At 39.9% G+C, this 18,160-nt stretch overlaps 1 protein-coding gene across 5 annotated transcripts in view; it reads left to right on the top strand.

Moving 5' to 3' along the window:
• Positions 1-18,160, top strand: part of ASPH (aspartate beta-hydroxylase) — a 211,538-nt gene that overhangs the window by 49,763 nt on the left and 143,615 nt on the right. For 3 of the 5 annotated variants that reach the window (XM_055128781.1, XM_055128782.1, XM_055128783.1), the window contains 3 exons: positions 9,155-9,247; positions 12,995-13,084; positions 15,351-15,419. In XM_055128781.1, the coding sequence (XP_054984756.1) occupies positions 9,155-9,247; positions 12,995-13,084; positions 15,351-15,419 (252 nt within the window). The remainder of the gene's footprint in view (positions 1-9,154; positions 9,248-12,994; positions 13,085-15,350; positions 15,420-18,160) is intronic. The other 2 variants (XM_055128784.1, XM_055128785.1) reach the window with 2 other exon arrangements.

The following is an 18,160-nucleotide window of genomic DNA, read 5'->3' on the forward strand; positions in this document are numbered from 1 at the left end:
TTTTAACTTTTTTGTTTAATTGAATCACTGTGATGTATATCTTTACAAAGCTGTTCATGATTGGATTTGAGTCATACAGTGTTCCAACAACCATCCCTCCACCAGTGTACATTTCCCAGCACCAGTGTCCCCAGGTTCCCTCCCACTACCCCCCCCACCCTCTGCCTGCCTCTATGGCAGGCACTCTCTCTCTCTCTCTCTCTCTCTCTCTCTCTCTCTCTCTCTCTCTCTCTCTCTCTCTCTCTTCTTTCTCTCTCCTTTCTTTCTCTCCTGTTGGACACTGGTTAATTACAATAACTTTTACAGAAGGCATTCTTAAGACTTTTAGAAGATTTTGTAAACTTGATAATCTTGTAGCTGACTTCTGAAGGGTCAGTGTCTCGGAGCAAAAGAAAGTAAGTGGTAAATTCTAAGTAAACAATGAAAAAAAGTTTAGCATAATCTAATCAGCACAAGCATATGAACATTTTGTGCTGCTATTTATTCAGTAATGCACTTAGCAATTTAGTTTTATCATTGTTTTCCTTTGAAGAACACCTGTGAACTGGAATTTCTTGTAAGATTTTTGTTTTCCTTCCCTTTTCTGAAGTAAATAAAGGCTAGTACTGTCTTTTATGGAAGTTGAGTTCACATTTTATCCAGCTACATTTGTATTTGCTATTCAACTGAAAATTTCATAAAATAAGGTCATGACTAATGAATTAAAACTATGCTAGTAGTAGTATTTTAGTCCACTTTTAAATACAATGCGTAGGTTTTTTTTTTTTTTTGTATTTTGTCTTATGATGTCACTTAAAACATAAAAATCAGAAAAGTTTTCATTTTTGTGTCTTTTTTTTTTTTCTTTTTGGGTCACACCTGGCAATGCACAGGGGTTACTTCTGGCTCTGCACTCAGGAATTACTCCTGGCCGAGCTCAGGGGACCATATGGGATACTGGGAACCGAACCTGGATTGGCCGTGTGCAAGGCAAACGCCCTAGCCGCTGTGCTATTGCTCCAGCCCCAAGTTTTCATTTTTGAAATCAGTCAACTAACAAAAGTTTAATGGAGTAGTTGGGAATCAAGTAATCTGCAGAGAAAAAATTAAACATTAATACTGTAAGTGTATCATTTACATATTCTTTAAATTGTACTCTGATGCTTAGAATTCTAAAGAAATGACACTATAGGTGCAATTTTCCTTAAACTGTGTATATGACAGTATATCACACACAGTCCACGCTATCATAAAGATGCTTAATTTTATAAGAAATTTTTGAGAGCCTAATAGTTTTTCCAAGAATCTTTTTATTTTATCTTCATTTAGATTCTTTCTTTCTTCCTTTCTTCCTTCCTTTCTTCCTTCCTTTCTTTCTTTCTTTCTTTCTTTCTTTCTTTCTTTCTTTCTTTCTTTCTTTCTTTCTTTCTTTCTTTCTTTCTTTCTTTCTTTCTTCCTTCCTTCCTTCCTTTCTTTCTTCCTTTCTTTCTCTTTTTTCTTTTTGGGGTCACACTTGGCTCTGCACTCAGGAATTACTCCTGGTGGTGCTCAGGGGACCATATGGGATGCTGGGAATGAAACTTGAGCTGGCCGCCTGCAAGGCAAACTCACTGTGCTATCGCTCTAGTCCTGATTATTTCTCTTAAAGCATTTCATCATCACTGATTTTATGATATATATTGTTGTATAGTATAACTTCTAAGTTACTAACTTTACATTTCAGTTATGGTTAATATCAGTTAATTTTAATTAAAATATATATTTAAAATAAATATATAATGTATACATATGTTTTATAACATAATTACAATATAATTTTTTTTACTTTGTATCAGTGCCCTGTCAGCACAATGATGAGTGATAGAAATTAGCACAAATATTATTCTAGGCTGGTTAATTTTGTGCTGGTTGGTAGAAGTTATTTTATAGTGTTCTAATGGGCTTAGCCATGCAATTTTGTGTTATTTGTTTCTCATAATGATTGTTTGGATAATGAGGACTCCCTAGAGAAACTTTTGTTTAAAAATAACATGGACAATCAAGGAGGTGAGTTTTACTTTTAGCTGTTTTAAGGTTAAAGGTGTTTTGTGGGTTTTTTTTTTTTTTTGTGACTGAATCTGGGACTTAGGCTACCTCTGTACTTTTTTATTTTCCTCCTATGTCCTTCACTGTTCTCTTTTTAATACCCATTGGTGATAATCCTCTAGATTGATTGCTTGGATTATCTCGCTATCAACTGCTTCCTGGAAATGCTGGCTTTCTTCTTTTATAAACGGAGAACACTATCTTTCCTTCAAGGGGTTGTGCAATCCAACTGGTGTTGCATAACGCATGCAGCTAGCACATCCTTGGTACTCATGTTTCCCTGTCATTTGTAATAATTTGGTAAGACTGGTAATAATTCTACCAAGAGGTTTCAACTAGTTTCTAAAGTACTAGAAGCATCAACTTGTGATTCCTGTATGCAATCAACAGATTGTGAAAAAAATATGTAAATCATGGATCTTTGTGAAAGGGATATACTAGGTACTAATTCATTCTTTCTGCTGAGATAATTGAGAGGGCAGGTAAATGTAATTGTAAATTATAAAGCCTTAAGAATCTGCTAGGTATTTAAATGGCATTGCTACAATATGAGAACATAGGATATGAATTGTAAAGCAAGGTTAGAAAAAGTTAATAAATTTTTTTTTAATAATCAGTACAATTTTTGTTTAATAATCAGTGTGATTGTGAAAGCCGAGAGTTTACTTTGTACACAGACACATTCTTTTGGTCTTTAAAGGTCTTCTATACCCATCCACAAAAATAGATTGAATCATTAGTGTTTTGCTTTTGCAAATCTCAGTGTGATGGTGTTTCTGTGGGGAAAGGCATTGTTCTTTCCTGAATATTAGGTATATAATTATTTTTTAATACTTAGAAGTTTAATTTCTAATTATTTTCTAGAATCCGATTGCTTCCATGTGTGATCCCTTCAAATTAGCTTACATGTGCAAAAATGAATTATTTCACATTTGGCTCAGGGGTGAATGTGGTCCCTGCGCCCTCATCCATGATTCTTCGCGATCTCAGTGCATAGGTGTAGCTCTCTACGAGTGCTGCTTCCTTCTTAGGCTGCCTGCCTCAGGCGGAGTCTGACAGGCTCATGTTTTCTCCTAATCCTATTTAATGGTGGGTTGGAGGAAACAAAGCTTCAATTTAAGGAGGTCTGTGTCACGTGGGTGGTGCCTGCGCCTAAGCTGGGTGGTGAAGGAAATCCACATGAGGTGAAGGAATCAGATGAGCAAATGAATAGGTTCATGCAGGACTGACGGTGATGTGAATTGATAACTCTTGATAACGCTACATTTCACCTGCACCGAATACAGTGCATTTTCCCCTGGACTTCACATCCCATCCCTACCTATACAGATACAGAGAATTGAATGGGTTGTATCTAAGTAGATATTTCAAAGCGAGAACTTGTGGGAATTGACCTTTGTTCATCAGTCACTTCAGAAAATAGATTATTGGCATGTGAGAAACACGAAGGTAAATTAGGGTTACTTTGTTGTTAAGCTCTTTGCATTTTTTGCCTCTGATTCTTTCTAAAGAGAAATATTTGTTCATTGGACATTGAAGATGCTAATAACAAACCAAAAAGTGTGATTTTCTTGAAAATCCTCTTCGGGGTAGTACTGTAGCACTGTCATCCCGTTGTTCATTGTTTTGCTCAAGCGGGCATCGGTAACGTCTCCATTGTGAGACTTGTTACTGTTCTTGGCATATTGAATGTGCCACGGGTAGCTTGCCAGGTTCTGCCGTGCGGGCGGGATACTCTCAGTAGCTTGCCGGGTTCTCCAAGAGGGATGGAGGAATCGAACCCGGGCCGGCCATGTGCAAGGCAAACTTCCTACCCGCTGTGCTATCAGTATAAATAAAAGTTCTAAGCCAAGGAGACAGATCAAAGGGCTAGAGCACACGACTTGCATGCATGAAGTCCTGAATTCATTTCCCAATATGACATGACTCTTCAAGCTCCATGCTGCTGGGAATGGGTTCCCAACACCCCGCAATCAACCAACAAAAACTTGCAGAAGAAAAATTGCCAAATGGCGACTGAGTACAGCTGCGGGACTCATCTCCTTCCCTACTGTTCAGCTCAGTGGTCGATGAAGTGAAGCAGAGGCTCTGTCAAAGGACCAGACACCAGAGGAGGAGCTGTGCCTGCACGAGGAGAAGCCTGATAGATCCTGCATGGTCTTATTTGCAATTATGTCTACGCCTCCTGACATCCCAGGCTTCCCCCATCTCCCCCCCACCCCCCATTTGGGGTAATCTGAAAAAAAAAAATCTTTAGTAATAGTGTCCACATTTTTTGTCTTCATACCTGCATCTACCTAAAAGTAAACCATAAGTACTAGGATACAATTTTATTACTGATTTGGAGATCACTTTTATAGAAGCACTCTATCTTCTGCATTTAGTTTTTAAGCCTCGCAGAGGAGAAAGTCTGTTTTCCTTTTGTTTGTGAAAATGCCCGGTGAATAGGTTTCATCTTATGTAGCACTCTGTATTAGTATGCATACATTATAAGAGGTCTGTCATTTCTTCCTTGCCTCAAACATTACTTGTCTTTTGAGAAGACATACTCAATATTTTTGTGTTATGTTTGCAATGACATAAATCCATGTAATGTCAACTCTTTCTCATGTATTGTTTCTTTCAACAAATCTAGGTGTCTGGGTGTATCAGACTAAGCTAAGCAGTAGGGTTACAAGTGATCACACGAAATGCTCTGACAGGACAAGTGATTTAAAAATGATGGAAAGAGCTCTCATTAGTACTGCTTATTCTCTGCATTCCCGTGCTCCATTCCTATGGCAGATGCCTCTACATAATCCAGCAACTCTTCACTACACTCACCTCTTCTCGGATCCTAAGCGCGAGCACTGCAGGCTGATTTTTCAGTGTCCTGCTCATGGACAATAATAGCTGTTCAGTTTGTGTTTAAAGGTAAATATATACGACACATTTCAAATATTCCATATATACATATAAACTTGAGTAATAATAAAAAGGAAAACACCTTAAAGAAAAAAAAGGGTGAATGTGTCTGTATTGCTCAGGTTAAATGATCTCAGGTAAATCTTAAACTGGTTTGAGGAGTTCCAATTTATACCCTTTTCGTACTTCCCGGGAATCCAAGTTGAAGAATATGCATTTACCAGGTGGGATGCGGAGGCAGCCCTCTTGGTCCCCTCGTCCAGATAGCTGCACAGTGGCTTGTGATGCAAGATGCTAAAATGAATATGAACCTTTTCCATCTTCCCGGCATCCCTCGAGCAGTCTTCAGAAACTTTTCCCCCACCCCACACTGTTTTTCTTGTTTGAGATTTATATTGTCTTCTTCCCGAAATCTGCCTTAGCGATCTGTGGTCATTTTAAGAATCTTGGGTCTAAAATGTTTCTTGCTGTAGCATATAGTACTTCTTTTTGTTCCTCTAAATCTCAGAATTTGCACAATAGTAGCGCCACTGTTGGGATACCTACCTAGGTCTGTATTTGCTGATTATATTAGCCAGAAACAATATGAGGATTAGTACTGTCAGTGTGCCTTTTTGGAACTTCCCATTGATATTTCTTAAATCATTTAACTTCAGATTATTCAGGGGCATATTAGTGGGCTTATTTCTGGAGAAGTAACAGTCCTGAATATGCCTTCTTTATTTTTAATAACAGTTGGGGGAATTCTGTTTAGATAATGTTTAGATTTCTGCCATCTGCGTAACACTGAATAAGTAAAACATATTTGATCAACTCATTTGAAATGGTGCTTTTTGGGGGCCACAGAGATAGTACGGGGGTAATGGTATTTTCATACCATGCAGCTGACCCTGCATCTAATCCCTGGCATTACATAGGATCCCCAAAGCACTGACAGGGGCCCTGACCCTAAGCACAGAGCTAGGAGTAAGCACTGAGCACTTGGGGTAAGCTTAGGAATCTGTGAAGCAGAATTACTGTCACTGTCACAGTCGTCCCTTTGTTCATCGATTTGCTCGAGCAGGTACCAGTAACGTCTCCATTATGACACGTTGTTACTGTTTTTGTCATCGAATATGACACGGGTAGCTTGCCAGGCTCTGCTGTGCATGCGGGATACTCTCAGTAGCTTGCTGGGCTCTCCGAGAAGGATGGAGGAATCGAATCCAGATAGGCCAGCGTGCAAGGCAACAACCATACCCGCTGTGCTATCGCTCAGGATATACTTTTATAATTCCCAGATTTTGTTGAGGAAGCAGTTTGTATGTATTGAGGAGAAGCAACTTTGCTTTTTCACCCAGAGTAAAGGCCTCAGTGGTTGGTCGCCAGGATCTTTCTTCCTCTCAAGGCCTCTTCATTCCCTGCCTGGCCTGAACCTCTCTTCCCCAGGGTCAGGTTGTCCCTGGGAACCTCTTCATGTAAATGTATTTTCCCTCATTAAATTAGTAGATACTCCTGCCCACTTTCCCAAAGGGTGTGATATTCCCAGTTCCATACTCTTCCTCATACTCTTTTCTCATCTAGGGTACTCAAAGTGTTTTATATTATTTTACAAATTGTTCCCTTCCTGTGGGAGGTGAGATTTTGTTTATTCATTGCCTGTGGAACAATGCTTTACATTACAAGGTGCTAGATATTTGTTGAGTGAATGCACTGTGCAATTTACTATTCTTTGAACAATTGCTTATTTGTAGAATGAAAGTGGTATTCATTCCCCTTACACTTAGGTATAGTTTGTAAGCAGATAGGAGACTACAGTAAGCAACAGATTCATCTCTGGTCCTGTGTCATTTTTAATTAAAATTGAAGGCAAAGTTACACTTTAATAAATATAATTTTGTTACTTAATTAACTTTTAATAAATTAACTTTTTCCTTTTATTTCTTAATTTTGTCTGCTGCATCCAACCATCAATAAAGTACATTTTAGGTACATTTTGGGGGAACTCATGTGTTTTCCAAAAATAATTGGAGACTGCTGCTGCTGTTTTAGTTCTGTATTTTTACCTTTGATAATTACTATAGGGCAGCTGTGATTATCCTTTTTCTTTGCTCACTTAGGAGAGAAATTTCCAGGGTTTTGTTTTGTTTTGGGTCTTCCTAAGCATGAATGGGGGGCGGGGTCTGGCTCAATGCTTGGCTGTTGTGTAGAGGTCATCTTGAATACATCCAGGGGCACACAGGGTGACAGGGTTCAAATTCAGGAATAGGTCCCAGTTTACTACTACTAAAACTAAAAAGAATGATGAGAGCTTTGAGAAAGGATTTGCTCAAGCTTAGTAAGAGGAACAGAAGCCGCCCAATGTGGTCCTTTTGCTTCTGAATGTCATCTTGTCTGAATGGGGGGCTTTGCACCTAGCATTCTGGTCACAGTCTGAGGATGTAGCCAATGCTAAGAATGATACATCCTGCCTCTTGAACTGAATTTTAGATCGGACATGTCCTTGATCAGGCCAGTTTGAGTTGGTATTTTTTAAATTCAGGCCCAGGAATTTCAAATGGTCATTTTATAAAGTAATCTTGACTATATTCCTTATACTGTTGCATCATTGTAACTCTCAGTGCAATTTTAATACCTTTCCTATGACTATAAATTGGCATTTTATATATTTATTTTTCTTGTTTAATGGTTGCTTCTTTGCCTGAGGTCTTATGAGCCCTAGAATTACTACTGTTCTTTGAGGAACATTTATGAAGTAAAATGGTTTGAGGAAGCTAAAAGCTTTTTGAGATACTACAATAAAAGTTTATAATCCGCATTGATTATCAAAACAGTAAGAATTAGTGTGAAAATGTTTTTATTGAATTTTTTCTCAAAGTTTATAAGAATCTAGGAAATGAGATGTGTTTTTATGTTCCTCCGTTGGTTGGTTTTGACATTTGTAATATTATTAATTTTGGTGTTGATTTCATCTCTGGGAAATAGCTGTGACCAGATATCAGTAAATTTACAATTCAATACTACTTTTCAGAGAAAAGAAAACAGCTTGATATTTTCTCATGATGGGCTTTTATTTGATCCCAGTGTTTTCTATGTGTTCCCAGTTTTAATTTAGAGACAAGTAACTCCCAACTGATTTAGAGAAAGCTGGCTGTTGGGGTATTTTATCATTGTATTTCTGAATTGCAAAAATATTGCTTATTTTTGGTGTGCAGAATATTTTACTACTAGTTGAACCCATGAAGTATAGTTTTAAAACTCGTTACAGATGAGATTCATGAAGAATGATCCTGTAATAGCATTTTTTAACTCAAATTGAGAAACTTTATGGGACTGTAATAATTCAGCTGGGGCAATAGATACAATTAAGAATATCCTGGGCATATTAGATCTGTTTTACTGTAATGGTGGATGCCAGAACACACACACTCTTCTAGTAATGACTCTTGGTACAGCTTCTGAGAAGGGTGATGAAGAGTCCAGGATTTGGTAAATGGAATTGACAGATCCTAGAAATAGTTTAGCTTTAAAGTTCTACATATGATGTATGAACGGAAAAGAACTTAGTGTGATAAATCTTAACCGATGTGATGTTAAAACAAGATTGTGTGCCAATTTACTGTAATGTTTTATTTTCCTTAAGACATAGACAACGTTTTTTGAATTTTCTTAGGTCTTATGGAATAATACAATTGAATTGTGTCCAGAGTGTTATGTGTTATTGTTACATTTAAAACTATGATCTCAAAAAGAACATGTAAATAAAAACATGGAATTCACACCACACAATAAAATTTAAATGCATCTTAGCTGTCTCATTGTTGAATCCAGAGTGCAAGACTTAGGAATTTATTATTTTCAAGAACATGAGAAGCTTGAACTCACATTAAACTTTTCTTGTCATATTCACACGATTATATTTACAATATTTTTGAGTATACAGTGTTTTTTTTTTGGGGGGGGGGGTTCCTTGTATTTTACACATACAGTTAATAACATAGGCAAGTAAGTATCTGTGAAGTTACAGAGAAAACTTTCCCTCCTTCAATTTTAAGCCTATCAACATTTTCATATATTGTTTTATGTTGAAAACTCCTCTTTACGTACTTGCCCTCTTGCTGAAGTGTTTGAGGTTATTTTTCCTGGTTTAACAAGTTGAAAAAGAAAGAAAGGAAACTTAAGTTAACTTTGTGAATAAAAAATGCAGGCCTTAAAGAAAGATCTGCTTCAGAGCCACGTGAGCTGCCGGACGAGGTCGAGAACTACCCTTGGCTGGAAGAGCCAGTTCCCGAGAGCAGAGGTAAGTCTGGTCCTGACAGGGCTGCTCAGTCACCAGCTATCCTGAGTTAGCTCTTTCCAGAGTCACACTTTACCCGGACTTTGTTTCACAGTGTTTATAGGATGATGGGGTACCTTTCAAAATTCAATAGTGATAATATTTATCTAGCTTGCTTGTTTGTGTTGAGCCACAGCTGTCAGTACTTAGGGCCCAGGCCTTGCGGGGATTGACCCTGAGCCTACTGTGTTCCGAGCTGGTACTCAGTCATCAGCTCTCTCTCTCCAGTCCCCCTTTGGAGTCTCTTATGCCGGTTTGGATAAGACACTAAAAGCAAAATCAGAGGGGGTTGGAGTGGAGCGATAGCACAGCGGATAGGGCATTGGCCTTGCATGAGGCCGACCTGGGTTCGATTCCCAGCATCTCATATGGCTCCCTGAGCACCTCCAGGAGGAATTCCTGAGTACAGAGGCAGGATTAACCCCTGTGCATCGCCGGGTGTGACCCAAAAAGCAAAATAAAATAAAACAAGTCAAATAGATGTGCTATCACACTTACTTTTGTCATCTTTTGCTGGGTTCCTTATCTTCTGAATGCAGCAGCTTCCTTTCTGGAGCGGACATCCCAGACAGCCACGCTCTGAGCCTTCTGGCCTCTCTTAGGTCTTCACGACTACATTAAGTCATCTCGGGCCATCCAAGGACCATGGCCTATCGAAGGACAAATCCTAAAATCTTTTAAAAGTTGATAAATGACATTTGAATCAATAACTATCATTTCCAGCTTTTGCTGATATTTGTACTTTTTTTTTTCCACTTTGTAGTTCTCAGAAATTTGGTTTTATTTTGCCACCTATTGGACGTGCTAGGTATGACAGCATATACTTACTAGCCACCAAGTACTGGTCCTTAGTACAGTTGCAGGTACCTGATTTTATCACTCTACTAATGAATACTGGTTTCCTCCCCCCCCTTTTTAATTTCCATGTATTGTTCTGATTTTCTTTATTCAATTCATACTAGAAAAATTCATTGCCAATTTCTGTATAATTACTAAAACTATTCTATGCTTGGTTTTTTAAAAATATGTGTTTTAAATGCATATTTGGGAGCCAGAAAGATAGGACAGAGGTTAAGACCTTCCCTTGTATGTTGTTGACCCCGTTTTGTTCCCCAGCACCACATGGTGCCCCCAAGCGTACAGAAGCTACCCCTAGTTGCCACAGGTATTGCCCAACCTCACTGCCCAGCCCCCACGAAAGAGTTCATATTAAAAAATATACGCTTGGACTCAGAAGCTTGCATTTTACCTTGCAGTAAGTCTATAAAAATCTTGGGTTTCACAGCTAGTATTTGAAATGTTCTATTTACTTCTACTCTAAAATTTTTTTTTGTTAATACTATTCTTTATATATTCTGTATCACTGTATAACTGTCATCCCATTGCTCATCGATTTGCTTGAGCGGGTACCAGTAACGTCTCCATTTTCAGACTTGTTACTGTTTTTGGCATATCGAATACGCCACAGGTAGCTTGCCAGGCTCTGCCCTGTGGGCAGGATACTCTCAGTAGCTTGCCGGGCTCTCTGAGAGGGACTGAGAAATCGAACCTCGGTCAGCCACGTGCAAGGCAGGCAACCTACCTGCTGTGCTATCACTCCAGTCCATTTATATATTATAAACATCATTTTTACCCATTGGTTTCTAGTCAGTGCTTATCATTTTTAATTTCTCGGCAGTCAATGTTTTCTTTAGTCAGAGTGTTACCCTCCAGACTTTGCTCTGTTTATGTCTTAAGCTTTTCTCTTGTGATTATCCCTCATTCTGTAAACATAGGTACAAATTTTCCATTTAAGTACAAGACAACAAGGCACCTCTTCATCTCTATAATCCTGGAGTGAGAGAAATAATATACTGGGTAGGGCACTAGCCTTGCATGTGGCTGACCTGGGTTTGATCCCTCGCACCCATGTGGTCCTCTGAGCAGGTCCTGAAGTGGTCCCCGGGCATTGCCAGATGTGACCGAAAAACAAACAAGAAATGATCACTGCAGTCTTGCTTTACTTACTGGTCAGACTTTCAAAAGAAAAGTTTACAATGTGATTTTTTTTTTTTTATTGACTGCTCAGTCTTTGAACTCTTTGCAGTCTGGCTTCTGCTTCTCCCGTTCTCTTCTGGGGGGGAGAGAGCATCATGAAATTAAGGACAGACGAAATATCCTGGTGCCCTCATAGGCTCAGAGCCACTGCTGCTAATGGTTATTCTGGAGAGGCATGCTGAGCTAAATTGTGTTCTTGTTAGATTCTCGTCTCTCTAGGCAACAAATCCATGTGAGTTAAAGCAGCGAGGCAGAGTGTTCCACTCTCCATTTCTGTCACTCATATTCTGTTCTCTATGGGTGATGGCATGAGCATGTATAAAACTGGGAATCTAGTTTGGAAGCTGACCTGGGCATTGTGAAGAATGAGGCAAGAGTGAAGATTGGCAGGCTCTTATAATTATGTGGTAATGTGTGTACGGGGTTTGCAAAAGATAAATATGTATGGAAACAAAGATACTTTTTGTGAGTTAGGAGTTTTTTCATTTGGTCAGCATCATGGATTATCATGGATTTTTTATGCCCTTTTTCCTACCTATAGTTTAGATTAACCTGTTCTGGTTTTTTTGTCATCGGGATTAATTAAATCTAACTGATGTCATTCATATGGTCTAACGTGGCAGCATTTATGTTATTGTTGGACATAGGCAGTGTTAGGAAATTGTAACACTCAATATATCTGCTGATTCTATCCTGTGGCCATAAGCCTAGTATTCCGATCTGCGCCACAGTGTCTGGGAATGGCACTCTGGATGCTAGCTTCTCCACATTACATCTACTTGAGGCGGTGAGTCTAACTGTCAGACAGTTCTCTCAGATTCAAAGAACTGTCAGTTAGAATATTAGCCTTCCATTGTGCTACCTGACAAGTTCTGGGAATGGTCAGCCAACCCTGGCCACTCCAGTTGTCATACCAATGGGATGGTGGGGAGTCTCTTTCCCTAGATTGTCAGCAAAGACAGTGATTGGACATGTATGTTAATGTATATTGACTTCTTCCACATTTTTTTTTTTTCTGGGAAGAGGCTTTCCAGGCAGTGCCCATGGGACCAGAGGGCTCTGCTTAGTGATTCTGCATCAACCAGATAGATGGTTCAGTATCAGGGACCAAGTCAGTGACAAAGTCCAAGGATGTGGCACTACTTAGGGACCCCCAGGGCCACCTCATTGGTGCTCAGTGACCACCAAGATCGTGCTCAGTGATGCTCAGGAGGCCATCTGGTGCTAGGAGTGGAACCAGCGTGCATCCCAGCTACTGCTCTATCTCTCTGGCCATGTCTTCCACATTTTATCTATGATTCTTTTTTTCTGAAAGCTTTGTCCTTCATAGCTTTTTTTATTAGCATGAAAAATATTATTTAAAAACTAAGTACTTTTCTTCTGAATGTGAAATATTTTGTAAATAAAAATCTGAACCTGAGTTAGTTTTCTTTCTTTGAAATCTTATGGGGAAGTTTCTTAACTTTCTGCTGTCAAACCAAAAAACTAAAAACCTCAATCAGTATTTTAATAGGTACTGTATTGGCAAGTATAGTTTCTTTCCAACAAAGGGAAAAAAACCAAATTGTAGAGTTCATTAACCAACTCATTTAGATGAGTATCAATGGATGCCATGTATCTTGTTGTATGTCAGTGTCTAGTTTTTTCCTTAGTTCTGTCTTGTGACTATTTTAGAATCTCAGAATATTGAAGTATTTGATAAAGAAGATGAAGTACAAGAGCAAATTCAGCATCACCTTCACCAATCAGCTCCCACAGAACATGGTATGAATAAAAATTTCTCTCTGTCATACATTATTAAAATGATGACTACATAAAATGATTCTGTTTAAAGCTTGAACGTTTTATTTTGCCCAGCTTAAGAAAAGGAACTTATTGCACCTCAAATAAATGGTGAGAACTGGGGAGCTAGTTCAAGTGCTAAGAGCCTCTGTAAAATATACACCAGGTCCTGGTGACCTTGAGTACTGCTGGGGTCCCCTAATGCCCTGACAACACCACACAGCCAGCCCGAGCACTGAACCATCAGGTCTGCACCACTGAGATTAAGCATCCCTGCAAGAGGGGTATGTGACATAATCGTAGTACATCAGGAGGAGGAAAATTAGACACAACCAAGAAAGCTGTAGTGGAGTATTTGGTACGTTTTCAAATTTTGTTAGCGTGGTTACAAAAGCAAAGTGGAGAAGCTTTTAATCATCGGGGTTATATTATCAGAGGGAAAATAAATACACTTTGTTCTTAATAAAGCCTTTTTTTAATTCAGCTCTTACCAAAGACAAAAATGTCTTTTTCTTCTTTTTTTTTTGGCCAGGAGAGGGATTGGGGCCATTTCTGGTTGTGCTCAGGGGACCATCTGGAGTGGAGGGCATTGAACTAGGGTTGGCCATGTGCCAGGCAGGAGCCTTGATCTCTGTACTATCTTTCTAGCCCCTAAATAAATACCATGTGAAGTTATGGCCAAAGAATATTAAAACCAGTATTTTAAAATTTTATAAGACTTTGATCCTATTTTTCTCCTTCCTTCCTTCCTTCCTTCCTTCCTTCCTTCCTTCCTTCCTTCCTTCCTTCCTTCCTTCCTTCCTTCCTTCTTTCTTTCTTTCTTTCTTTCTTTCTTTCTTTCTTTCTTTCTTTCTTTCTTTCTTTCTTTCTTTCTTTCTTTCTTTCCTTCTTTCTTTCTTTCTTTTCTTCTTTCCTTCTTTCCTTCTTTCTTCCAAATTTGGGTGCTGAAAAGCAAACCCAAGGCTTCATACATGCAAAGCATATACCTTCTTATTATAGTCTGCCCTTAAATACTGTTCCCTGAAGCATCCCTTTTTATTTATTTATTTTTAAATTTTTTTAATTGAGTCACTGTGAGCTGTAGTTACAAAACTTTCATGTTTGATTTTAAATCATACAATGATCAAACACCCATCCACCAGTGTACATTAAAGTCAGACACTTTAAAATGTAGCTCACAAAAGGAATTTGAAGAGACCAAATACTTGGTATCCTGATATCCCTTCTTGATTTGAAATCTCAAGAAAAGAAATATTTCTTAACAAATAATTTCTCACCATTCAAATTAGCTTATTACTCATGGATAGGTATTTTGGGTTTATTTAAAATATCCTACCCACCACTGTCTCTCCCCTGTTGAATGAGTAACTTGGGTTGAGGTATAGTTCCTGCCACTCTCTAGTTGAAGTGTGAAAGCTTGTGTCCTTTTTTTCCTGATTTATCAGCTAGCAAAGAGACTTCAGATGAGCGGCAGCTATTGATCGTTATGAGAAGTGCAGACTTCACACTCCTGCATCTTTAAAAAACTAACAGACAAACCCCCAAACTTAAACCTCACACCAAGAAAGATGCATTCCAAAAATATTAATGATTTCAATATAGTGAAATAAGGGCTATAGTTTACAAGCCCAAGATAATGCTTTGGGGGCTGGAGCGATAGCGAGTAGGGTGGTTTGCCTTGCACGAGGCCAACCTGGGTTTGATTCCTAGCATCCCATATGGTCCCCTGAGTACCTCCAGGGTAATTCCTGAGTGCAAAGCCAGGAGTAACCCCTGAGCATCGCCAGGTGTGACCCAAAAAGAAAAAAAAAAGATTATGTTTTGGGCTTAACCAAATTTAGTCAGCGTCTGCTTCCTGGAGGAGACAGCTTTTGGATATAGGAGCTGAAGAAAGGTGTACTCGGGAAGACAGATATGTGGAGAGTTTTAAACAGTGAACATGGCTTGTAAGAAAGTTTAGATGTAAAAGACACAGGCGTAGGTCAAGATGAGCAGGGTGTGAATAAATTATGAGAGTGGGAAATTTAGGGATATTCTTACTTCCTTGTTTGATTTTGTTTTGGGGGCCACCGTCCCCAGCAGTACTCAGGGCTTCCTCCTGGCTCTGTGCTCAGGGCATAGGGAACCATATGGGATATTGGGGATCAAACTCAGGTCAGCTCCATAAAAGTCAAGTGCCCTACCTGCTGTACTGTTTTCATGAAAGCAGTCTAAAGCCTTTGAGGTTTTCAGAAGGTTGTATGTTCAGTTTCAGCACAAGAGAGTGAACTGGAGAAAGTGTGCGACAGAGCAGGTGGGAGTGGGACAGGGGAGCCACGTAAGTCAAGCTGGGTGGTCAGAGGCAAGGGGGGACCATCAGTGGTTCTGATTTCTACCCCCCTCTCCCCAAGGTAGAGGAAGGAAAGAAGTGAGAACCTACGATTTTGTTGCAAGCCTTGCCCCGTTCCCTTGCCCGGGCAAGCCTGCTAAGAGATTCACGTATACAGGCTTTGGAATATGCATGTGTAGCTTGGTCGGCTTATTCAAGGGAATTCTTATCTCCATTTGCTTGGTGTGGGGGAACCCCATACTGTTTTCTTTTTTCCGTGATGGAAGTTTGACTTAGGGGGAGGCAGTGGTAAGTGGTGATTCCTGTTATAACTGAGGATCAAACCCAGGTTGACCACCTGTTAAGACAAGTGCCCTGCCCACTGCACCATCTCTTCAGCCCCGTCACCTATATTTTTGTTCCTTGCTCTTCCTGTCTACTTAAGTTGCTTAGCAAAAAGCCTTGGAATTTTCATTAGTTACTTGGGATTTCCTTGCTTGCATTGATTTCTTCCTCTTCCTTCACATTCAGTCGAACAGCAGGCCCTGCTGGCTGTGCCTCTGACTCTGCAGTATGTCATCTGTCACCAGCACCCCTTGCCATTACCACTGCAGTCACTTCCTGTGGGTGCCTGTTTCCAGTCTTGTCTGACACGGCTTCTCTCGCTGGGCCTTACTGACTCCCTGTCTCTTTCTCCCCTCGTTGACATTGTGTGTCAGCCCCGCTGACCTCTCTTCCTTGTAATGCAGCGTCCGAGCCTATCTCTGTGCTAGGGCCTCTGCGCTTGGCAAATGCTGGTGTGTTTTGTGTTTGCATATGTGCTTGTCTGTCAGGTCTTAGTGTCTTATCTCACCACACTTGCTCTCTCCCTGACCACCAATTCAAAGGGGGGTTTCTGCTCTCATTCTATAATTCGTTTCTGGGCCAAGGTCCTGCAGCTGCCTGTCATTAGCTCTGTGGCTCTAGCAAAGTTGCATGAATTTCATAGTATTCGAAGTGGCATGATAGAACCTGCTTCATAGGGTCTGTAATGACTGTCAATGACATGGCAGTGCCCAGGTGCTAGGAATCAATCAGGAAACATTTATTTAATTATTTTTTATTACGGACCTGCCCCTCATAGATCTTTGGAGACCAAAGTTAAGAGTACAAAGTTCAGATTGTTTTCCTACCCAAAACATCAAATTTTCATTGAATAGTGATCATTGAAAAAACAAAATTCAACACATGTAAAATCCACGAAACTGTACTGGATGAAATGTTGGGGAAAAAAATAAAAGGGTATGGTAGAAAAGAAAGCCTAGAATTAGTCAGAGGAATTATAATGGGTTACCACTGGGCTGAGTAGCAGACAGCCTGGTCGGATGAGCAGCAGTAGAGCAGGCTCTGTTGAGAAGACAGAGGGCAGATTTTAATTGGTAGAAATGGAATTTCAAAATTCAGTAACATTTGTCAGCATCATTACACTGCACTGAAGGTAAAGCAAAGAAAACATCCTACAGTTTTTGTGGGTTTTTCCTTTTTTGCTTTTTAAGTCAACCTAGTGATGCACAGGGTTTACTCCTGGTTCTACACTCAGGAATTACTCCTGGTAGTGCTCAGGGAACCAATAGGGATGCTGGGAATCAACATGGGTTGGCCGCGTGCAAGGCAAATGCCCTACCCGCTGTGCTATCATTCCCACTTCCTACAGTTTTGAGGGAAGAGTTCATTAGCAGTAGAAATGACAATATTGTTATTATTGTGACAAGGGTGCAATTAACACCAAGGTACTTATTGTGGGCCAGGCAATTTTGTAAGTCCTTTTATTTAATCCAGGCAGCATTGCTATGAGTAGCATTGTAGCACTGTCGACCTGTTGTTCATCGACTTGCTCGAGCGGGCGCCAGTAACGTCTCCATTGTGAGACTTGTTACTGTTTTTGGCATATTGAATACAGTGCGGGAAGCTTGCCAGGCTCTGCCATGTGGGTGGGATACTCTTGGTAGTTTGCTGGGCTCTTCGAGAGGGACGGAGGAATTGAACCTGGGTCGACCCCGTGCAAGACAAACGCCCTACCCGCTATGCTATCCCTCCATTATTATTCCTTTTCTAATAGAAGGGAAATCTTAGGCAGAGTAATCAGGTAACTTGCCCAGAGTCACACAGGTGCTAGAGATGGACCTGAGTCGTGTTGTCATTGACGATGCATTCTGCATCCTAACGGTTGGCAACACTGGCCAGTCCACTCCAGTCCTTTTATTTGTGTTAATACAGATCAGATGAAGCCATGACCAAGTTAGTGTCAGAAGCATTTTTTTACAGCAGAATATCAAGCTAAAAACACTAGGGTGGAATAATGTTTGTCAGACATCTGTCTACGTGAACACCAAAGAGCAGTGCAATACATCCTTTCTCCAAAGGCAAGAGGCATCTCTACGACCTGTAGAAGTTAAACATGAGTTAGATGAGCTTACGTGGATAACCCAGCACTAAGGTGTAGTCTGGTGACTGCATGTTCTTTGCACAGAACATTTGACTAACATTATTTAAGGCTGGTTCATGAAATGTTCTGTCAATTTTCAGTGAACGATCGCAAGGGGATATTTCCTCTGGCTCAGTGCTAATTGGAAAGTTACGTCTATTCATGATTATGGATTTGCTTAGTTATGAATTTGCTTAGTCATAAAGCGTGTATCACTTTCTGTGATTCAGCATAGCCATAGGTGTTGAGCATATTCAGGGAACACAGTATATGAGGTATCTGTCCT

The sequence above is a fragment of the Sorex araneus genome, chromosome 2, assembly GCF_027595985.1.
Source record: "Sorex araneus isolate mSorAra2 chromosome 2, mSorAra2.pri, whole genome shotgun sequence".
In the NCBI taxonomy this organism is placed as follows: Eukaryota; Metazoa; Chordata; class Mammalia; order Eulipotyphla; family Soricidae; genus Sorex; species Sorex araneus.